The sequence below is a fragment of the Capra hircus genome, chromosome 26, assembly GCF_001704415.2.
Source record: "Capra hircus breed San Clemente chromosome 26, ASM170441v1, whole genome shotgun sequence".
NCBI lineage: Eukaryota > Metazoa > Chordata > Mammalia > Artiodactyla > Bovidae > Capra > Capra hircus.
This window is the reverse complement of record NC_030833.1, coordinates 36,499,031-36,521,682: the sequence shown is the minus strand read 5'-3', so window position 1 is coordinate 36,521,682 and position 22,652 is coordinate 36,499,031. Positions and strand designations below refer to the sequence as shown.

Genomic DNA, 22,652 nt, shown 5'->3' with positions numbered 1-22,652 from the left:
TGGCATTCAGTCACCTCCCAGATGAGCCCGCTCGCAGAAGGCTGCGGGCCGCGGGGTGCCCGGCATGTCCCCTGAGTGCGCGCAGGCGGCGGGCACTGCGCCCGTGCGCAGCCTGGAGCGGGCCAACCGCACCCGTTTCCCGTTCTTCTCCGATGTCAAGGGCGACCACCGGCTAGTGCTGAACGCCGTGGAGACCGTGGTGCTGGCACTCATTTTTGTGGTGTCGCTGCTGGGCAACGTGTGCGCTTTGGTGCTGGTAGCGCGCCGACGGCGCCGCGGCACCACCGCCAGCCTGGTGCTCAATCTTTTCTGCGCGGACCTGCTCTTCACCAGCTCCATCCCGCTCGTGCTGGTTGTGCGCTGGACGGAGGCCTGGCTCCTGGGCCCGGTTGCCTGCCACCTGCTCTTTTACATGATGACCCTGAGCGGCAGCGTCACCATCTTCACGCTGGCGGCAGTCAGCTTGGAGCGCGTGGTGTGCATCGTGCGCGTGCAGCGTGGCGCGCGGGGCCCAGGGCGGCGGGCGCGGGCCGCGCTGCTCGCGCTGATCTGGGGCTACTCGACGATGACCGCGCTGCCCCTCTGCATCTTCTTCCGCGTCCTCCCGCAGCGGTTACCCGGCGCTGACCAGGTGAGCGCCGCGCTGTGCGCGCCGGGCAGGTGTCCGGGAAGGGCTGGCAGGCGGAATTTGACGGAGACGGTGATCTGGGATGATCATTAACAAAAACCACAAAACGAGAATAGGCCATTTGTTGCATTTACTAGTCGTGGCACCGTGCTCGGTAGTGTTAAGTTTTATCTGTTAAATTTCACTATGACCCTACGGTGTAGATTACATTAAACTCCCTCCAAAACGTTGTGAGTGGAGTCCCCAAAATGCTTGTAAGGTGCACTATTGCGAGGTTAATGGAGTAACGGGGGCTTAACGGTTAGACAGACGGAACTTGGCAGACCTGGAATGACTGATCACATTATAGTAAATTCTGCTTTCTCCCAGTACTTATTATCACACGTATTTACAGATGAGGAGGCCAAGGTAGGCAGAGAGGGAATGCTCCCACCCCTAGCGTAGGAGGAGCTGAGATCGTGCTCAGCAGATTCGGTGCGAGATGAATGAGGGTCTTGCTTTGAGAATCGCGGGCATGTGTGTGTGGATAGGCTGGAGAGAAAGGGCCTTGGAGACCCAGAGACCCCAGACCTTGTGCTGCCTCTACAGGGGTTGTCACTTCCTCTCTGGAACCTCAGTTTTTCTAACTGCAAAACGGAAGGGACTAAACTAGAGGGATTAAACTAGAGGGATCTTACCCTGGGAGCTTTGGATGAAGAGTGACTTCAGAGTATCCTGGGCGCCCGAAATATTCCGAAGATTCTCGAGGTTGAGCCCCTGAGCTTTACTCGGGTGGCACACCCAGAGATGCCATTAGGATCTTTGTGGGTAGAACAAAGCTTTTGCTTTGTTCACGACATGGGCTCGAGTCTGCTCCCGTCGCACGGTCCGGAATTGCGGGCGCGGGTCTGTTCTTGCTGTGCTGCGGCGCGACTGCAGGCAGGGCTTGCGCGCGCGGAGATTCAGCCGGGACACCAGACCTGGACAGAGGCCCGCAATTCTGGCTGTTATCCCGGTGTTATGTTCTGTGCGCCTCTCCGGGAAGGCCAGGGACAGAGGTCTGTGAGCCCCACCGGAAGGGGCCTGGGGGGGCGGGGGTGGAGGGGGAGTACTATTCAGGTACACTCCTATTTAACCGGCGAATGACCCTAAAAAACGAGGCTCTTGTCACCTCCCAGCCAACAGCCCAGACTAGAACTGCTTGCTGACGTGGACACAGGGGCTGTTTGAGTCAGAAGGCCTTCGCACAGAGGCAGGACCTTCCGTGCCTTGCCACTCTGGATTTACCCAGGTATGGCACCTGTGGAGGCTGGACCCTCCACAGCCCTTCTGGGATGGCGGGAGTTTTACCGTAAGATGCCTCTGTGGAGATTCATGTTGGGGTGACCTTCCTTCAGTCCCTTTTGGGGCTGGGCACACAGACCCCTCTTATTATTTTAATGCAGAAACACCACTCTGGTCTTAAGAGCCTTTGGAGAGGGAGAGAGTGGGCCAGAAGATTAGGGATAGGTGAGCTGGCTGCGGGAGCCGTGTTCCCCAAGGTGGAACTTGTGATGAAAACCTGGGACAGTCCTTTCCAGCCCTCCATCCTCTGCTTTTTCCCTACCTGCTCCACACTCCCAACACACACATACTCACACCTCCCAACAAACAGAAAATTCCTGGTTCCTCAAGGGCTATGACCTGAACATGTAGGAAATGTCTTATTTTATAGGTGGGTCGACTGAGGCTCTGCAGTTAAAGGAATAAGTTGAGAAGAATGAGAATTGGGGTGGGAGCAGGAGGGAGGGGACATTAAAAAAAAGAGACAGAGAAGGATCTAGTCTAGACTGAACTGAGACTCAAATTTAAAATTAGCAAAGACTTGTTTTCTCAATCCTCTACTCCCAACTTCCTGGCTCTGCCTGCCCCCTCCCACTTGGACACTAAATATGGAGGTTTTGGATGGGGGACATTTTCCTACCCAAACCACCAGCTCAGAGAACTAACCAAACCCAGGCGCAGACTGGCTCCCTCCCCTCCAGGAGAACAGGCCAGGGAGACAGTGTCTCTCAGAGTTTTTTGCTTATCTGAGCTGCATCCCTGGTCAAACCCAGTCTCCAGGAATGTGATTATCTTTGTCCATTTGGGCAGTGGGTGCCCAGCAATCAAGGTGATTAGACTCTCACAAACTTAGATGAAATGGTAGACATTCTAGAAAATGCTAGATAATTTGGTATTAGGAATGCAGAGTTTGGAGTCAGATGATCTGAGTTTGAATCCCATCCCTGCCATTTAGGAGTTGTGAGACAGAGGCAAGTGGTCTCATCTCTCTTATACCTCACTTTCCTCATTTGCAAAATGGGCACAGTAGCAATACTACCCTTATTAACATCGTGGTGACTATGTTTAGCAAATGAACTAACACCTGGCACACACAGAGTTAAGCAGTCAAGAGTTGCCAGCTATTATTAGTCTCCTTATCTTTGGTTATAAATATTTTAAACATTTTTCAAACAGTATAATTCTTCTGATTGCTATAAAATAAAAGACTGACATTAAAAACAAACAAACAAAACACTGCCATTTTAGGAGAGTGGACAATCCTAGCAACGTCTCAGCCAGGTCATCCCAGCCTCTTCCAATAGGATTCCTGTCTGTGTGTTATAGTCCCAGTGGGGCGTGACCCTCATTGGCAGGTAGGGAGGACTGTCCACCCTGGTCAGAGTGTGCTGCCCATTTATTCTGCAAACATTTACTGAGCACCCCTCCCTCCTGCCCCCACCATGAGTCACATGATCAAGACACTGTCCTTCTCTCCAAGGAGGTGCATATAGTCACCCAGCTTCTGGTCTCAGACCCTGGCACAATTCGGTAACCCCACAGTAACCCCACGAGTTGGTGTTCTCATGTTTATTTTCTGAAGGAGAAGATGCCTAAAGTCACAGGATGAACAAAGGATGGAACTGGAAGCTAGCCAGGGTCTGTCTGTCCCTCCAGGATCCTCTCCCATGAGTTCACACTTCCGGAGGAGCACTTGGTCACACTGTTCTCTGCCCTGTCCCGGTTTCATTTCAGGCCAATAATGCTGTTATGTCTCTACTGCATGTGGACTGACTGAGGAGACAAGTTTGCTAATATTAAAGGATACTTTTAAGGTACAGGAAAGTAAGTCCATTTCTTGCAGGGGTATGTTCTTTCTTCTCAGCTGGGAAGCTGAGAGGAGCGGAGATATATAAGTAGGATGCCTAGTTTCTTAAAACAACCTTGAGGTCTTCCATCTTGTTTGAAGAGGTGGGGCAGGGAGAATTATTTACAAAGGGATCCCCAAGGGTGTTCCAGGGAGAGTCATTAGGGAAGCTGACAAGAAACAGCTGAAATCAGGTGGCCTTTGCAGATGAGTCAGCTGGTGGGGGCAGGGATCAGCTCTTGAGCAGTGCTTGTAGACAGATGTCCCCCACTCTCAGGGGAGTCTTCCTGGAAAGCCATGAGTGACATGGGGGACTGGAGGGACGTTACAGGCAGCAGGAACAGCCCACATGTTTGCATGAGATGTAGCTGGAAGGGTTGGTGGAGGCCAACTAGAGAAGGGCCAGGTACATACCCTTTAGGGCATTGGGACTTAGAAGGTGAGAGATGACTGGGTCTTGGGGGGCAATGAGAAAGAGCTTGTGGTGAGTTGGATAGCTGTTAAGGCAGAACCTAGGAGTTCCCTCTGAGTAGAGAGAGAAGGTGGAAAGACAGCTCTCAGGAATCTGACAGCTTGGAAAGTGGAGGCTGTGTGCCTGGATACTATGATGCAGGAGGTGGAATCGTTGGGGTGTGACACTGGAAGCTAGTTGTGCCTGTGAAGCATCCTATAGAGATGCTCTTGGGGTGGGGAGGCCAGTCTGGGGTTCAGCAGAAGACTGTGCTGGAAAGAGTAGATGGCAGTGGCATCTGCAAAAAGCCACCGCGAAAGTGGATGAGACTGCCAGGGGGAGATGGAGATTGAGATGGGAATACAGGTCACCCCCAAGCACATTTCACACTACTGTACCTGGCCTCCCACCTCCATCCTTTCTGATTGGGACACGGAGCTCCAGCCTCCTTGTTCTCTTGGCCAAAGCCCCATCCTCACAGGCACAGTTGACACTACCCCGCCTGGATGCCGCTTTCTCGGTCACGCCACAATCCCATCACCGGTAGCTCCCTGGGTACTTCTAGTTCGCTGCTCTGTACTGAAGTTTCCTAGTGCTTTTCTCCCTCCCTGGCTGCACCGCAGCCTCCTGGCCCATTCCCTCTGCGGCCTCTCAGTGGCTCAGCCACGGTGGCTTGAGTCAGCGAGTGGTTGGACAGATAGATTCCAGGACACCGTCACCAGCTGAGCCAACTCTGCTTGTGTGGCTCAGTAGGGAAGTAGACCCAGTGCTTTTGGTTTTCAAATTTCCTTCTTAAAATCAGAAAACATTTTAAATGTGCAGAAAAATTACAGAGAATACTCTAATAGTCACGCCCCAACCTCCCAGATTTGTCTGACTGCCAAACTCCTACAGGTCACAGCCTATGAGAATACCTAGGAGCAAAATGACTTATGTCGAATGGACTTTCCCACAGAAACAAAAACTTATAGCACCATGTTAGGTCTTGGACTGTGGGCCTGGTGCCTGTTCTTTTTTTTTTTTTTTTTTTTTGCAATGATGATAAATACTGCATTTAACCAATGATACCATATAAAGCTTTCTAGAATATATGTGCTTAGTCATTAACTTCACGCAAGCCACCCTCACTGTCTCTTAGTTCATGGATGAGGGTGCCTGGCAGAGTTCCTATCTTACTTCCTTACACACGCCTATCTGGAGTGAGAGCCGCAAATCAAAAAAGTCAAAGAGCATCTTCATCAGTGTCACAGAATTTGAGAGTCTTCCTGGGTTGGTTGTGTTTGTTGAAAAAAATAGCTGTGTAGGTTTCTCAACTATCGTGGTAATTTCTGTTTCATATTTTCTCATCATTTCTCTTAAAAATAAACTTTTACTGACATTTTTCCCCTCTTATAAGAGTCACATAGACACATTATAGAAAATTTAGAAAACTCACATAAGTCAAAAGAGTAAATATAACTAGAGTCCCACCTAGGAATAGACACTGTTAATTTCCTGGAGTGTATCTTTCCAGTCTTTTTTTCCCCCCACATGCCTTTTTTAATGAGTACAAGAAAATGACAGAAGCATCATTGTGCTACAAATGCCCACTGAGTCACTCAGTGATGGGAAGCCTTTATCCGTCTTTTCTGAGCCTTTCTTAAGATCTTTCACCTTCCAATCACTGAGCGTCATTATTAGCAAAATATTAAAATTTACCTGGTACTCATTTGTGCAAGAAAATCTGAAGGAAAATTTCTCAATATTTTGAATCGTGGGGGTTTACATACTTGACATATACCATTCCTGCATCAGGTGTCTGTGTGCTTGGGATTTTTTGGTCTTTTTTATTTTTAATTCGATTTCCAGTCATCCTCTGCTTCTTTGTGTGGGTGTGTGGGTAGATACCTGTACATTCACACCTATACATTTTCCTCAACAACATGAGGCTGATACAGGCATATTATTTAAAAATCTATATTTTCCCCAAAATTTAGAGGGAACACCTTGTTCTATCATTACGCATTCTTCTACAAAATCTTTTTAAGCCTGGAGAAATTAGGGCAGACATTCTGGAGAGGGTTTTTGGAAAGAGTTTGGGGTCTCTTGGGGGTTTTAAGAAATGGTTCTGGGATCATCTGTTTCTCTGTGTAAGAATTAGAGACTAAGTCCCACTCAGGGCTGGAATCTGTTTCTCCTGATTGCCGCGTCAACATATCTGCTGATATGTGTTGCCCACCGATGCACCTGGAGGGAGGGGTCCCTGGTGGGTGGAGGTCTGAGTACAAGCAAAGGCTGCGTGGATTTCCCAAAGAACCATGGTCACTGCACTGCCAACATTCAGAAGATCCATGAGAGATACAGATTTCTTTTCAACTACCAAAATGTAGACAGCGCTAATAAACTTCCTTCCATCAGGTGTGCACAGTGGGGTGAGGATAGAATAACAAGTTTCTAGAATATTCAGTGCATTTGCAAGCCATCTCAATCAAATAGGAAAAGGAAGCAACATTCTCACCCCAACTGCATCCCTCATCTCCAGATACGAAGTGTTAGTCACTCAGTCGTGTCCAACTCTTTGCAATCCCATGGAAGAATATTAGAGTGAGTTGCCATTTCCTTCTCCAGGGGATCTTCCCGACCCAGGTATCAAACGCGAGTCTCCTGCATGGCAGGCAGATTCTATACCATCTGAGCCACCAGGGAAGGCCACCTTAAGGCATAAATATAACTAAATCTTCCTTCCCTGCCTGACTTGCCTTAGGGTTTTCTTGGTAGATCCCAGGATATCCTTTATAACCACCCAGCTCTTTGGAGATGATTAAAAAGGACTATATCATTAGTGTTTTAGACTAATATTTTAGGAGAATGTTTCTAGGCCTTAGTTCCTTCCTCAGTGTATTCGGGGAAAGTAACTATGCACTTCAAAAGAGGCTGTATTGAACATTCAATAAGATAATGTGTGTAAAGTGTTTCCTGGCCAAGAATAAATGCTCATTGAATTTCAGATGTTACTATTGTTTGTTAATACCGAACAGGAAAGGGGGTGATTATTTGATTGTATTTTGAGTTCAACCACGCCGTTTTGATACGTGTTGCTGCTGCTGCTGCTAAGTCGCTTCAGTCATGTCTGACTCTGTGCGACCCCATAGACAGCGGCCCCTCAGGCTGCCTCCCCACCGCCCCCCCCCCCCCCCACCTCCCGCCGGCCCTGGGATTCTCCAGGCAAGAACACTGAAGTGGGTTGCCATTTCCTTCTCCAATGCATGAAAGTGAAAAGTGAAAGTGAAGTCGCTCAGTCGTGTCTGAATCTTCACGATGCCATGGACTGCAGCCCACCAGGCTCCTCCATCCATGGGATTTTCCAGGCAAGAGCACTGGAGTGGATGGGGTTTGTAATTAGTGTCAAACAACTGAATTCAGCACAACATAGTGATAGCAATAGTAGCGAGGTCACAAATCTACACACTCTTCCATCCCATCTCAGTGGTTTTACGTCTTTAACTGATGTCTGCGGTTGCACCTTTGCTCCAAGCCTGTTGGGTGCTTCCCTGCAGGAGAGGAACACGAGGACAGAGTTCCCAAGTCTGGGCTCCAGCACTGCTCTGGAGTAAATCATGGTTGCCTTGATGCAGCTTGACATAGTTCAGACATTTGAACATCCCCCAAATGAACACTTAATGCCCTAATGGAGACCGTGTTGCCTTCAGCAGTGTGACTATACTGAAACCTTGCTCCTGGTTTTATATGTTTGTGTGTAGCACATCTCTTCCAATCTATGTAAACTTTCAGGGGTCAGATTTTTCTCCTGTTAAAATGAAGGATTTGGAAGAGAAGCTTCAGTGGCTCTTTGCAGCTCAGTCCAAGGAAGTAGAGCACTGAATCCGGGATCATGCCTTTGGACATGATCCGTGTGATGGAGCCATGATCCAAAATCACGCCGAGGTCTCCCCAGCCTTTGGACCCTGAGGCACATGTGCCTTCACTGGAGAATGGGAATAATAATCACGGTGATTCTGAGGGTTTGAGGCAAATGACTTGTAAGTGGGGTTGTGTGGGCAGTAGAAGGGATTCTAGGGTTTCTTGTCATACCAGTTGTGTGACATCAAAACACAACAGCGTAACAGTGCCAGATAACCTCAACTGGGCTTGAGCTAAAGGCCAAATAAGAATCCCACGTTAAATGACCTTCTTTTCCTTTTTGTATGTAGGAAATTCTGATTTGCACGCTGGTTTGGCCCAGTATTGGCGGAGAAATCACCTGGGATGTGTCATTTGCTATTTTCAACTTCTTGGTACCAGGACTGCTTATTGTGATCAGTTACTCCAAAATTTTACAGGTACGTTTGCTTCAAGCCCAGTGGCTGAACTTCATTTAGGTTCAGATGGAATCTTAGCATTTCTGGGTCAGAAGTTACCTTAGAATTCACATCAGCCCAATCCTGGCTCACTCCGCAGATCCATCCCTCTAAGGGACAAAAGTTTGGTATTTTTAAAAAGTTTTATCTTTGTGATTGTTACAATTATTGTTTTTGCTGATCACTAAGGTAATATAATTCATTATAAAAAATTAAAGACATAGAAATATGTAACACAGATACTAAATACAGTCTTGTCTACCCCCTTTGTTGGCAGTTTAAAGAATATTGTTTTCAGGTTATATTAAATACATTTATATATATACATACTTATATACAATGTGAATATGTATATGTACATGTGTGTACATATAAACACACACATATATGTGTGTGTATATATATATATATATATTGAACCATATAAAATGGTCAACTATTAAGTATCAACTATTTCCATGGTTCAACCATTTTATTTTCAGATTTGAGATAATGCTTTCTACTTTGGAACTTCCTTTTTTGATTAGGACTATATCGTGACATCTTTCTGTATCAGTTCCCGTATCTCTGCCTCATTATTTGCAATGACTTCATGGTCCTCCACCATACAGATGTGCCATAATTTATTTTATGAGCTTTTGGGTTGGGTTGTGTCCATTGTTTCCCTGTCACAAACAGCAATGTGGCAATAAAGAATGTACACTTTCAAAAACTTTTATTGAAGTACAGTATAAATACAGAAAGCATAAACACACAGCTCACAAACTGACCACCCTCCTCGAAGCAGCTCCCAGAAGCTGAGCCTCACCAGAAGCCCTCCTGTCTCCGTCCATTGCTAGCCTTCACACCCAGGGCTTGTGCCTTTCATCAGGGCGCTGAAACAGGAAATGATTTCCTCCTTCAAGTGTGACTATGTACAGGGACATAAAAAAGACCTGCCAGCCTGCTGCTCTCTTACCCCTTGAAGTAGCATATTTGCATATGAGATGCTGGCCCAGGCAAAGGCGGCGGTCTGCCTGTGTTCACGCTCGCTTTAGAAGGTTTAATACAAAACCTCTGAGTCCTCTCCAATGTTTACAGTTGTTGAATCTTGGTTTTATAGCATATGGTGGGTCATATGGTAAACGAGCATACTGAAGTGGGGCCCTTAGGTCCTGCTTGCGGTCTGGCCACTTTTACGGCCCTTTCTTTGTAGCTAAAGATCTGTGACCTGCTTAGAGGTTTAGAACCCCAAACCGAGTCATCTTCCATCTGAGTCTTGTAGTCCTTGGATTCTGTGAGAGATGACCACCATGTTCATCCCGAGGCTTTTGCCCACCAGTTGACTTGTGACCCATTTAAGTGACGCCCCACCTGCGGCTTGTTCAAGGGTGTGAGGCAGATTCAAGCCTGCCACTGAGGTCTGCAAGGTGCTTACAGTGGGAGTCTGGCATGTATAAATGCTTTGTGAGCTTTAGTTACTATCATCATGTTAAAAGAAAAAAGCGAGGGAAAAAAGAGAAATGTAGATTGAAGATTTTTTTAGGGTTTACTTATTTACTTATTTTTGGCTGCACTGGGTCTTTGTTGCTGTGCTCCAGCTTTCTCTAGTTATGGTGAGCGTTCGTTCGTGTGGCGTGCGGGCTTCCCACGGAGGCGGCTTCTCTTGTTACAAAGCATGGGCTCTAGGCATGTGGGCTCCACAGTTGTGGCGCTTGGGCTTAGTTGCTCCACGGCACGTTGGATCTTCTGGGACCAGGGATCGAACTTGTGTCCCCTGCATTGGCAGGCAGACTCTTAACCACTAGACCACCAGGGAAGCCCTGTAGAATGAATTTATTAAAAAAAAATTTTTTTTTTAACAAGTGGTGTTTACATGTGTCAGGAACTCATCTACTCCTAACCAGAATTACTGATGAGGAAACGTAGGCATAGAGAAGTTTAGTAATTTACGAAAGCTCACACAGCTCATAAGCAGCCGTATCATGACATAAACCTAGTCTGGTTCCAGAGTTCCAACACTTTAATTCTTCAGACGTTTGTCAAGGATCTGCTGTGTGAAGTGTCGGTGTGGGGTGGAGATTGGTCAAGAGCAGGTCACAATCTAGAAGGCGCTTTAACACAGAAAAGGAAGCGGGAGACACAATTTTCACTGCTATTCAATGCAGTGAAACCCATGGTGAGGCTTTGTGTGAAAACACTTTGCAAATTGTTAAAAGAGAAAAAAGAGGGAAAAAAGAGAAAAGCAAAGGGCTGTCAAAGACAAAAGGACGTAAAAGAAGGAGACCTGTTGTTTTAATAATCAGTCCTGAATCTGCCCCTTACTTGCTGCGTGGCCTCAGCAAGTTACTTACCTTCTCTGGACCTCAGTTCCCTCGTCAGCAAAATAATGATCAAAAGTCCAATAGTTTAAGACTTTTGTGAGAGACATAGGAGTTACTCATGGTGCGACTGGGGTGAGTGTCACACCTGCCTGTAGCAGGGGATGAAGAAATCACTGCTGCTGTTAATTGTCAGGCAAGGCCGCTCCTCTCATCCTCTCACAGCATGCTGGGAGGAGGTACCGCTGACATTTTTGAGAGAAGGAACAGCAGGGCCCAGATTTGGGGCAAGGCGGAATCTAGGACCTGGTGGTGGGGCAGGGCTGCTTGGTTGGCTGGGCGAGGGCTGGGCAGACGCTGGCAGGGGCATCCATGCCTCCTGCTTGGGTGGTCCCACCCCTGAGCCCCGAAGAGGCTGAGGAGGGCTCCGATCTGGCTCTGTTCGCTTTTGCCTCACACTACTCAGCCACCTTCTGAAGAAGGATGACTTCTTCTCTAGAAAGGTTTCCCACCCCCTCCATCTTCTCCTCATGCCAGGGCTCACCTGGAAATATCCCTGAGCCCTGAGGAGTTGGGGGAGGGGTCCTCTTTTCCATCCACATGTAACCGCAGTTCCAGACACTGCGCATAGAAACCCACGGCCAGCCTTCCTTTCTTCCCATCACAGATCCCAAGACGGCTCCTGGATGAATCAGATTGTCCACTGTGACTCACAGTTATGACACGGTGTTCCAAGCAATGAGTCAAAGATGTGATTTAGATCCCATCACTTCCCTCACACACTCAAGAAAAGCTAAAACTCTCTGCTCAAGGCCCCGTGTGATCTGGCCCTTGCCTGCTCCTCTCACCTGTCTTCTCCCCTGCCCCATCTCCCTTATGTCCTTGGGGCTGTTCCTCACATATGCCAACACACTCTGCCTCAGGGCCTTTGCACCTGTCGTTTCCTCTCCGGGATCTCTACCCCCAGGCTTCTGTGTGGGCCACGTTCCCACTTCATTTAGGTCTCTGCTCAAGAGACTCTTCTCCAGAGAGTCCCCCTCATTCTCTAGTCCCTCACCCTGATTTCTTTTCAAAGCACTTCTAACCATGTCCTATTCCATATGTGCGTTTTTACTTGTTTATCATCTGTCTTGCCCCCTAGAATGCAAGCTCTCCAAAGGCAGACACTTCATTTTGTTTACTGCCGTAGTCCTGTTCTTAAAACAGAGCCTGGATTATTCATTGTAGGGGATCAATAAACCCTTACTGAATGAGTAAGAAACAAACTTGGATCATCCTGCAAGGGCCAACAGCACCTTCTTCTTTGGGGCAGTGGGAAAACCACAGGACAAAGAGTCATAAGATACTGATTCTAGTCCAAGCTTTATTTCTGTGTGACCTTAGACAAGTCACTTGATGAATGTGGGCCTCAGTTTTCTCTGGAGCCAAATGGGTCCCAGTGCGTTGTTTAACACAATAAAATGAGAGTGGAGCTATTATGTTTCAATAGACTGCTAGACTTTAATAAGAAAAAGGTAAAATGTGGTTTTGAAAATCATAACGTTCATGCAAATATAAGACTTTCAGAAAATTACTTTCCACTCCACTGGTAAAACTATTGCCCCTTTCCCAGGAGGACTGTGACATTTGTCCTCATTTTGCACCTGTGGGTAACTTGGAAGCAGGTGAGCTTCCAGGTGGAGAACCCAGGCAGAGCCTCCTAGCTTGCATCTCTCTCTCCCTCTGAAGATATTCAGAACTGAGAGACTGAATCAGCCTTTTTGCCGAGCTTTTTCTGTCAAGAGTGTAACTGGAAAACCAACTGAATATCAATGTTAATTAGCTATATTTATAGAGACACAATTAGCATATCATTTGGAGCCACAGGACAGGTAACTTTCCCAGCAGCCCCACCTCACACCTGTCACTTCTAACTCTTAACTCTAATTCAAGCACCGTCTCGAGACCTGAGAGGTGTTGTTCTTTTTTTTAATTAATTAATTCGGTTGTGCTGGTCTTCATTGCTGTGGGCTTTTCTCAAGTTTCAGACAGTGGGCTATTCTTCACTTGCAGTGCACAGGCTTCTCATGGTGGCTTCTCTTGCTGTGAGTTCTAGGCCTCAATAGTTGTGGCTCCCAGGTTCTAGAGCAGAGGCTCAATAGTTGCAGCACATGGGCTTGGTAGCTCTGCAGCATGCGGGATCTTCCTGGATCAGGACTGTATCTCCTGCATTGGCAGGTGGGTTCTTCCCCAGTGAGCCACCAGGGAAGCCCAAGGTGTCTGTTTCAAATCACCCTGACTTCTATTCCTCACAAGCAGGGAGAAGTGTTCTAAAATGTTTTCTAGAACTCCATGCGATGTTAAATGTTAGGAAGGGTTCCATGATCTTAGAAAATGCTGGATTAATCAAGGTTAAGTGGGCTTCTTTGCTGCAGGTCTTTTCAGAGCCTTTGTGATGCTACCAAACTTTGAGAATCTCTAAATCCAGAACAGAGCAGGGAGCACTGCCGAATCTGACTGCAGACCGCCTTTTCCCCACAGAGCTCTCTCTGGGCTGGTGCTCCACGGACTCTCCTTTGAGAACAGCTGCTTTCAAGTCCTGGCTTGGGTTGCTGGCTCGCCCTGGCTGAGCGTTGAGAGCAAGCTTCATCCAGGCTCTTTATTTCCGGGGCTGCTCCCGCTGCTCAGGGCAATGGCCTTTTCCACGCTCTGCCTCCCTAGATTCCTCTTTCCTCCTGACTCAGGCGTGCTCTTCTTCCAATCAACAGTTTCCCAGGGTAATAGTCTCCAGGCCACTCCCCAGTGCCTTTGATCAAGCTGACCTTGCTCACGGGTGGGGCTTGGTTTATACTGTCACCCCGTAACCATCACCATGGAAAGATGAGACGCCTCCAGGATTTGTGGGACAGCTTGTAGGTTTGTTGGTCCCCCTCCCCTCCTATACTCCCCACAGCAAACACTAGAGTGGAAGTGCAGAATGGGCAGGGCTCCCTTGCTTCTTGCCGTGCATCCAGCACCTGTAAGAGTGCTGCCCACAGAGTAGGGGCTTAATAAAATATATGTTGAAGAGAGAGTGAGTGTCTGGCCTGAAGTTGGAAAACCTTTACCTAGCTCAGGGCTTAGAAGAGAAAGGAAATCCTTTTCAGCTAAAGGTGAAGGTGTTAGGTAATAAGCACATGGCCCTTCCTTTCCCCATGCTTGGCCTTCATTCCCTAGCTTTGGGGCCTGCTGGCCTGTGATGGAAGAAGAGGTAGGCCCTCTGGAAAGATGGAGTCTGTTATCTAATGATCAGGAGGGTGTGGATTGACCAAGCCACCCCCAGAGGAGACCCAAGGGGCTGGAGCTGGGTCACTGGGAGTGACCGCCCCCACACTCACCTGTCTGCAGCCGTGGTCTCGTGGCGTGGGTTGGGGAGAAGCTTCGCTCAGTCACGGCCTTCAGATGCTCAGTGAATGCAAAGGCAGCAAGTCAGACAATTTAAAAGTGACTCTTCAAAGGACTGCGGGGAAACCCCCAAGCCTATTGCCCTAGATGCATAGTGCTCATATTTTAGAGATTGGGAAGCACCTAGGGAGTTAATAAACAGTGCGCCTTCCTGAGGCCACTCAGATCCACAGAATCGGTGTCTGAAGGGGGGCCCACGTATGTGCATTGTATTAAGCGCCAGTGACCCTGATGGGGGCAGCTGCGGGCCATGTTCCTGGGAGCTCTGTTCTCTGTTCTGGAAGCTGCAGGATGTCCCGGGCAGTGAAGAGCATTCCCCCTGAGGTGTGCTTCTCCACCTTGACCGTGAGACCGTGAGCAAGTCACTTTACCTTTCAGAGCCTCGTCTCTTGTCCCCAGAATCAAAGAACATACCTGAGAGGCTTGTTTTAAGGATTAAAGTTAATCCTCAGAAGTTAATCGAGCATTTAATTTGATCTAAAAGTACATCAGGCATTTAGTGCAATGCCAGAGACACTTTAAACCCTGAATGAAAGTTGGTTAGTCATGTCATCTAAAGTAGGGAAGGGAGCAGGGGAGGAGCCACATTTGATTATAATGGGCCCATTTTCCTTCTCGCTCCCTCAAAGCTGTGGGAACTGTGGATGGAAGGAAATGGTAGCATCAGTCGGTGCTATAAAAAGAGCCAGCCACATATTCACTTGGCTCATGAGTCAGTCTGTTTCACTGTCTGCTCATACTCATTGTCAGGCCCTTGCCAGAGCCCTGGACCACAGAAGCCACAGGGCTGCCCAGCCCCCAGGGAGCTGCAGCCTGTGGGACTCAGAGGTAAGAGTGATGCTTCAACATCCACCAGAGAGTATGTGGCAAGTGCCCTGTGAGCACCTGAAACAAAGCGCTGCAGGATGCCAGCGGGAGGTGAACCAGGATGTTCCCGGCATTAGAGCTTGGAGTTGCAGGCTGGACAGAAGAACTGCTACTGTTGGAGATATTAGAGGGTGGAAAGGAATTAGTTTATGCATGGACAGACTGCCAAGGTTTGAAGTCCAGCTCTGCAGCTGCTTAGCTGGGTACTGTTGGGCAATCTCCTTAACCTCTTTGAGCCTCAGTTTCCTCCTCTGTAAAATGGGGGTCATCAAAGTACATAAGTCACAGAATCATTGGGAGAATTTAAAGAGATAAGCCAAGTGATATGCACAGAGGCTTGGCACATAAGAAGTGTTCAATAAATATGAACTTTCATTTACATCATTCACTCAAAAAACTTCCAGGGAATTCCCTGGTGGTCCAGTGGTTACTCTGTGCTTTCACTAACAAGGGCCCAGGTTTAGTCCCTGGTCAGGGAACTATGATCCCGCAAGCCACGTGGTTTGGCAAAAAAAAAAAAAAATCTAAAAGACACTGTACCAAGGACTCCATCCTACTTGGCAGAGCAATGTGGACAGCACTAGCAACGAGGCTGCTGCTGGAATCATCCTTGTGTGCCCAGGAGGCTGCACTTAGGCTATTCAGAAGTGGCACCATTTTGCCTGCAGCCCTTCCACCTGCCCTTGGGCAGCTGTTCCCCTCCCAGGTCCACCATCCGAGATCTCAGATTCACCAGCTTTCACTTGAACACATATTCCAATTTTGATTCTACGCAGCACCTTCCAGCGTGGATGTGCCAATATGAGTTCTAGCATGCGGGTCTCAGATGGTGGGTCACATCTCCTGAGCAACAGCCCCACTGCAGAGCACAAGAGCCAGGATGAAGGCAGCCCTGTTGGAGCCATTTATGATATCACTAATGATATCACTGATCTTCAGGTCAACTGAGCTGGACTTTCCCAGATGGTGGCTTTAGCCATTTAGCATTGGTGGAGTGAACTTCAACAAGCTACTCAAATTTCTTGAGGTTCAGTTTCCTCATCTCCGAAGTGAAGATAATAATAATAGTACAAATCCAAAGAGCAGTTGTGAAGATGAAATGTGATAATTTATAAAATAAATGCATAGTACCATGCCTGGCACACAGGGAGCCTTCCATAAAGCTTGGTGATCACAATTCCTGTTATTCATGGTGGGAAGGAAGGGGTTCTGTCCATTCAGTGTCTGTTGCCCAGACCAAAACTACTGCACAGAAGCAATTGCATGTAACCATAAGACAATTAACATGGCTATCCTTTAGCTGAGGAGGGCGCCACAACCCACTCCACTACTCTTGCCTAGAGAATCCCAGGGACAGAGGAGACTGGCGGGCTATAGTCCACAGAGTTTCACAGAGTCAGACACGACTGAAGTGACTTAGCCTGGCACAGCATGGCCTTTAGCTAGTTAGAAGCATTCTAAAGAGGATATTTTAAGCCACTCAGATCTTAGAGTTAATCTGGCCCCAAAGTTGAATGAATCTAATTCCTTTCTAATTGTTTCAGTTCTTGAGATTCAAGAATCTTAGGGCAACGGTCCTAGGAAGGCCAGGGCAGAGCTACGATAAGACTTTTGGCTATTAAAATGTCCAGACATGTAAGCACTCTTTGTGTGGCCAGAAGACTGCTCCTGCAGGAAAAGCAGAAGGACACAGGGCCAGACTAAGCAAAGGAAAGTTAGCAAGCACCACAGATGTGGTAAGACATCCCGGGCTGGATCTCTTCCCTAGGACAGAGGTCGTAGACTGGAACAGAGCATGTCAGGCCAGTAGGTGCCGGGCTCCACTGGGCCGACGGTGCAGCAGCCTACACCCCGCTCCCACCCCCAGCCTCTGCTCTCAGCCCCCTCCTCTTGGCACCCCTAAAGCTGAGCAAGTGATCTGGGAGGGCAGGCCTCCTGCTTTCTGGCTGTACTTAGAGGACAACTAGAAATAGGTGGGAGGGCAGGGCTCTGTAAGTATGCCCAGGGCAGCCTGAGCTTGAGCACTGGGCTCTTTGGAACCTCTGGGGAGGCCAGGCCAGCCCACCACCCTGTGCCTGGAAGACACAGTTGAACAGCAGAGGGTTTTTGCTCCCTGACATGAATAGTTCCACAGCTTCTCTTTTCAAAATCCTTTGGCTAAATCCTCTCTTGAGGGGCCTGTTGCCTCACCTGTAGAATGAAGGGTTGGGTAGGCCTTGGCTGCTCAGAGTGTGGTCCTTGCAAAGTGAGAATCTACATTTAGACGAAGCAGTGCTGAAGGTCTCACCAGCAGAGTGAAGTCTGAGCAGGCCCACCCAGCGCCAGTACTCTGCTTCTGAGATGTTATGAAACATTTGTCTCTTCCCCAAATACTAGTTTTACATGGGACAGTGGGATGAAGGACATGCGGGGCTTTATTTTAATCTGGTCAGCTTGCCTTAGTGGATGGACCATTTCCACATGCAAGGCTCCCACTGTCAACCAGTAACCAGCCTCTCTGACCGACACTGAAGCGAAACTCTCTAACTGAACAGAACAGACTGGACAAAAGACCCAGACAGCAGTGCCTGCAAGGGCTCCTGACAGAAGAGTCCAGAACACCCTTCTGAACCCATATCACCAGAGTAGCCTGCTTGCCTGCAATCCCTCTAAAGCTGACCCTGCTCATTAGCACTAAATATTAGAGATCCTTGCAGTTCCACTCTTGGGAATTTATCCTACTGGTATGTGCATCTCGGTGTGCAAAGATATGTACAAAGATATGAATCCTACCTGTTGTCACCTCTCACCTGGGGGTACAGACAGGAAATGGTTTCAGTTTTTCAACACATGTCACTAGCAGTGATCTGACCAGTTCCTCTTTCTTACTGGGAGCAGGAATCTTTAAGGACACCTCAATCTGATTTCAGAACTTCCTAGTCACTTTTTTGGATATGCCTGCTTGTTTCAGACAATGTATCTGAGGGACAGTTTAAAGCTTCCCCAGCTCTGGAGCACAGAACGGGAATTTTGGGGGGTGGGTGTGTGGAAGGGGGAAGGAAGGGCTGTTCTGTCAGTGACTCCCATCTCCCTCACAGACAAGGAACCTGCCTGCTTGCCCGTGTAAGGGGACTGTCACTCTCTGCTGGCGGCTTCCTCTGGTCTCCGTATAGCTGCTGGTGGTGCCAACAGACCTTCATGATTGGGAGATGGTTCCCAAACAGCTTGTACCTTTGAGCACATACTGATTTCATATAATCAATTACTTAACACTTTCAGGAAAAGAAAGAATGGGAGAGATGTGTGTCTTTATCTGTTTGGGCTGACATAACAAAATACCAGACTGGGTGGCTTATAAACAATACCCCCCAACCCCCATCAAATGTGTTTCTCCATTTCCGGAGGCTGGAAGTCCAAGATGAGGATCCAACATGGTGGGATCCTGATGAGAGCGCTCTTCTGGGTTGCAGACTGACTTCTCTGTCTTCACAGGGTGGAAGGACCGAAGGAGCACTCTGGGGTCTCTCATAAGGGCACTAATTCCCTTGAGGAGGCCTTCTTCCCTTAACCTAATTGGGGCAGCTCCTAATAACAGCTCCTCATAACATAGCCTTGGGGGTTAGCTTTCAACACATGGACTTGGTGGGAACACATTCAGACCACAGTAGTGTGCTTCTGTGAATGATCACACATCTCTCTTCCAGACCCTCCCATTCTGGCTTTCCCAGGTGAGGCTAGTGGTGAAGAACCTGCTTGACAATGCAGGAGATGTAAAAGAGGTGGGTTTCATCCCTGGATTGGAAAATCCCCTGGAGAAGGGCATGGCAACCTACTCCAGTATTCTTGCCTGGAGAATCTCCATGGGCAGAGGAGCCTGGTGGGCCACAGTCCATGGGGTCGCAAAGAGTCGGACATGACTGAAACGACTTAGCACGGCACACACAGTATATCAACACTATTCGCAACATGGATTTACTTAGGCCTTATTGTCAGGAGGCCAGCTGCCCCATTTCTCCGACGCATCCTTAGTGTGGGAGGAGAGTCAGGCCTCTGAGGAGGGAGCCCTCTCCGCACAAAGCTCCAAAGCCAAACAGTCCCGGTGAAACGAGGATGGCAGGTTCCAGCTCCTGGGGCTTCGCTGGTCCTCCCAGAGCGACACCCACTGATGTCCTGCCGTAAACCGTGGCTCTGGCTCTCTTTTGTGTTCCTGCAGATCACGAAGGCATCCAGGAAGAGGCTAACGATGAGCCTGGCCTACTCAGAGAGCCACCAGCTGCGTGTGTCCCAGCAGGACGTCCGGCTCTTCCGCACCCTCTTTCTGCTCATGGTGTCCTTCTTCATCATGTGGAGTCCCATCATCATCACCATCCTCCTCATCCTGATCCAGAACTTCAAGCAGAACCTGGTCATCTGGCCGTCCCTCTTCTTCTGGGTGATGGCCTTCACGTTTGCCAACGCGGCCGTCAACCCCATTCTCTACAACATGTCCCTGTTTAGGAACGAGTGGAGGAGGTTTTTTCACTGCTGTTTCTTCTTGGAAAAGGGGGCCATGTTGACAGACACGTCTGTCAGGAGAAATGACCTGTCTGTCATTTCCAGCTAGTTCATTTTTCTCTACAGGCATCTATGTGTCCCTCTCTGGCCAGCCGTGGTGTGTTTTCAAAGGGAGATCGTTTCCACGACCCTCAGCACCAGGGTACCTGCTCTCAGAAAATATAACCTATGCAAATGCCCATTTTCAGCACCGGTAAATTAAGAGGGTAATCATTCAGTATAACAGTTTTATCCTGTATAGAAAGATTTGCAGTGGGTTCCTTTTCAATGTGAACTTCTTCGGTGTGAAATATGATTAAATGTATTAAGTTTTGTTTGTGACTGTTCAGCAATCTCATCTCCTATATGTGAAGCCACGCTGCGCAGGCTTCTGAAGTGAGGCTTGGGCTCATGACTCAATCTTCTCCTCGAAGAGTCACAGCCACCCTCGCTCCCCACCCCTGGACTTGCAAGGCCGCAGGATCATTCATCAGCGTGAAGAGTGCTTGAGGAGTTTCCAAGGAACAAGACTTTCATTTCCGAGGAATTAAAGGTGACTTTGTTCGTCATTGATAATAGGAGAAGCTTTGTCATGAAGTCACAGCGGAGGTCGGATGACTGTAAACATTTGAAAGTCAGAGCAGGGGTGACTCCCTTCATTGATCCGCCTGTCAGATGCCTCTTAAGTACATGCTGTGGGCGGTGTTCTTGGCGGTGGGAATGCATCAGTGAACCAGACAGCCACAGACCGTGTCCTCACGGAGCTCACTTACCTTCCAGGTGGGGCAGAGAAACACCAAACATGTCAAGAGATCGTATAGTGTTTCAGAGGGAATTAACATTATGAAGAAAATGGGAGAGTGATGACAGTTTAGATGGAGGGTTGAAGGGTCTGGGAAGACCTTTCTGAGGGGTGATATTTGAGCCAAAAGGGCAAACCACAAGCAGGAAGCAGTCATGTGAATCCGGGGAATGAGGCTTTGCAGACGGAGCAGACCCTGGTGCTGGTGCAAAGAGGCTTGTGTGCTTGTGGGACAGAAAGACTGGTGTGCACAAAGCGAACTACTGACAGAGCCTCCTCTAGGCCAGGCCCTGTCCTTGAAACCAGAACAGAGGGATGCTCTGCTGGAGGCCATCAATGGGGACGAGAGGGGTTACAGGGCTGGCTTACACTGGGCTAGGGAGGCTGCCGTCGGAATTTGTTCTGTATTCAGTGGACAGCCCCTGGAGATTTGCATTTGGATGCGGATATGACCTGCTATTTGTTTTGCCCTGTTCAGGAAATGCACTTTGTGGAGCAAGAATGAAAATGGACACCAGTTAGGCAGCTGCCAAAGTAAAGAAGGAAGATGGGGAAGTTGGAGGTGGATGACATTGCTGTTGTTGTTCAGTCATGTTCAACTCTTCACGACCCCATGGACTACAGCATGCGAGGCTACCCTGTCCCTCACCATCTTCTGGACATCAATGGGGGATTGTGAGACATGATCTTGGGCATCCTTTGGGAAGGCAGAGCGAACATGATTTATAGATTGACAGGATACAGAATATGAGGGAAAGAGAGGATTCAGCAGAGACTCCTGACAGCCATAGGATGGAGGGCAGGCAGCAAAAATGGGGACGGCTAGGAGGATGAGTCCATCCTAAAGGAGATCAGTCCTGGGTGTTCATTGGAAGGACTGATGCTGAAGCTGAAACTCCAATACTTTGGCCACCTGATGCGAAGAGCTGACTCATTTGAAGAGACCCTGATGCTGGGAAAGATTGAGGGCAGGAGAAGGCGACGACAGAGGATGAGATGGCTGGATGGCATCACCGACTCAATGGACATGGGTTTGGGTGGACTCTGGGAGTTGGTGATGGACAGAGAGGCCTGGTGTGCTGCGGTTCATGGGGTCGCAAAGAGTCGGACACAACTGAGCGGTCAGTTCACGACTGAACTGAACTGAACTGAGGAGGATAAAAGGTAGAAGAACCAAGAGTTTCATGTGGGGCATTTGCATGTGAAACCCCAGTGAGAACCAAATGGAGAGCCAGTAGGTGGATGCAGGGCTGTGGTGCATACACAGCCTGGTGATACAGGCCTGAAGATCAGTGCTGGGAGTCATCAGATAATGTTTGCAGATCTATGGTTTTACGAAATAAAAAGAGAAAAAACCAGAGCCAGAGAGAACCCAGGGACACGCCAGCACTTGGAAGCTGGGAGAATGGCTGGAACAGTAGCTTGGGGCCTGGTGCATAGTATGGGCGCAACCAGTCTTTGTCACCCAGGAAGTCAGAGCCAGTAGTCTTTGCTGGTGGAATTTCTTGAGCAGCTCACTTTTGAAGTAAGATTTATCACAAGCTTGAGGACAAGAGGACAGGGATCCTTTGTTCATCTTTAGTTAATAAATTTGGTCAATTAAATTTGCCTTTTGAAGCAACGTGTGACTGTCTTACAGGTCTCTGTGGGGACAGCCATGCTGAAGAGCCCAGCTCTGGCAGCCCCTCTCTGGTGAATGACAGGCAGAGCTCTCCTGTGCGTGTTCCCCTGCCTCCTCCCCCTTTGGTGGAAGAACAAAGCACAGTGATTCAGGGCCCTGAGAGCCTCATGGCCCCTTGATACGGCAGCACCCAGGCAGAGGTCTCTGCACACACGGGAGGTTCCCCGCCTCCGGACACACCTCATAAACGTCAGCCTGGCATCCACCAGTGTTTGCACAGCTCCTAAGCACTCTAACTGAACCCTCACTTCAGCCCAGCAGGTGGACACTGCTTCCCCATGTTTCACAAGAGGAGAGTGAGGCTCAGAGAAATCATACAACCAGCCCCCAGTCATACAGCTAATTATAGCTGAGCTGGATTTTGATGCAAAACCAAGACTCTGGTACCAAAGCCTTGATGCCTTTTCAAGATGATAAGAGGCTCTTAGGAGCTCCTGGGAAATTGAGGCACACGACTTTGCATGCAGTTATATAATATATTAGTGTTCACAAGTGCTGCTAAT

The 22,652-nt window shown here is 48.5% G+C and overlaps 1 protein-coding gene across 1 annotated transcript; it reads left to right on the top strand.

The window, feature by feature from the left end:
* Positions 65-22,077, top strand: FFAR4 (free fatty acid receptor 4). The gene is made up of 3 exons (XM_018041602.1): positions 65-631; positions 8,418-8,546; positions 19,347-22,077. The coding sequence occupies exons 1-3, from the start codon at positions 65-67 to the stop codon at positions 19,734-19,736; spliced, it is 1,086 nt and encodes a 361-aa protein (XP_017897091.1). The 3' UTR covers positions 19,737-22,077.

Coding starts and splice junctions, on each gene's coding strand:
- FFAR4 (XM_018041602.1), top strand. CDS start 65: ATGTCCCCTGAGTGCGCGCAGGCGGCGGGCACTGCGCCCGTGCGCAGC. Junction 632..8,417: donor GGTTACCCGGCGCTGACCAG/GTGAGCGCCGCG, acceptor TTTTGTATGTAG/GAAATTCTGATTTGCACGCT. Junction 8,547..19,346: donor GTTACTCCAAAATTTTACAG/GTACGTTTGCTT, acceptor GTGTTCCTGCAG/ATCACGAAGGCATCCAGGAA.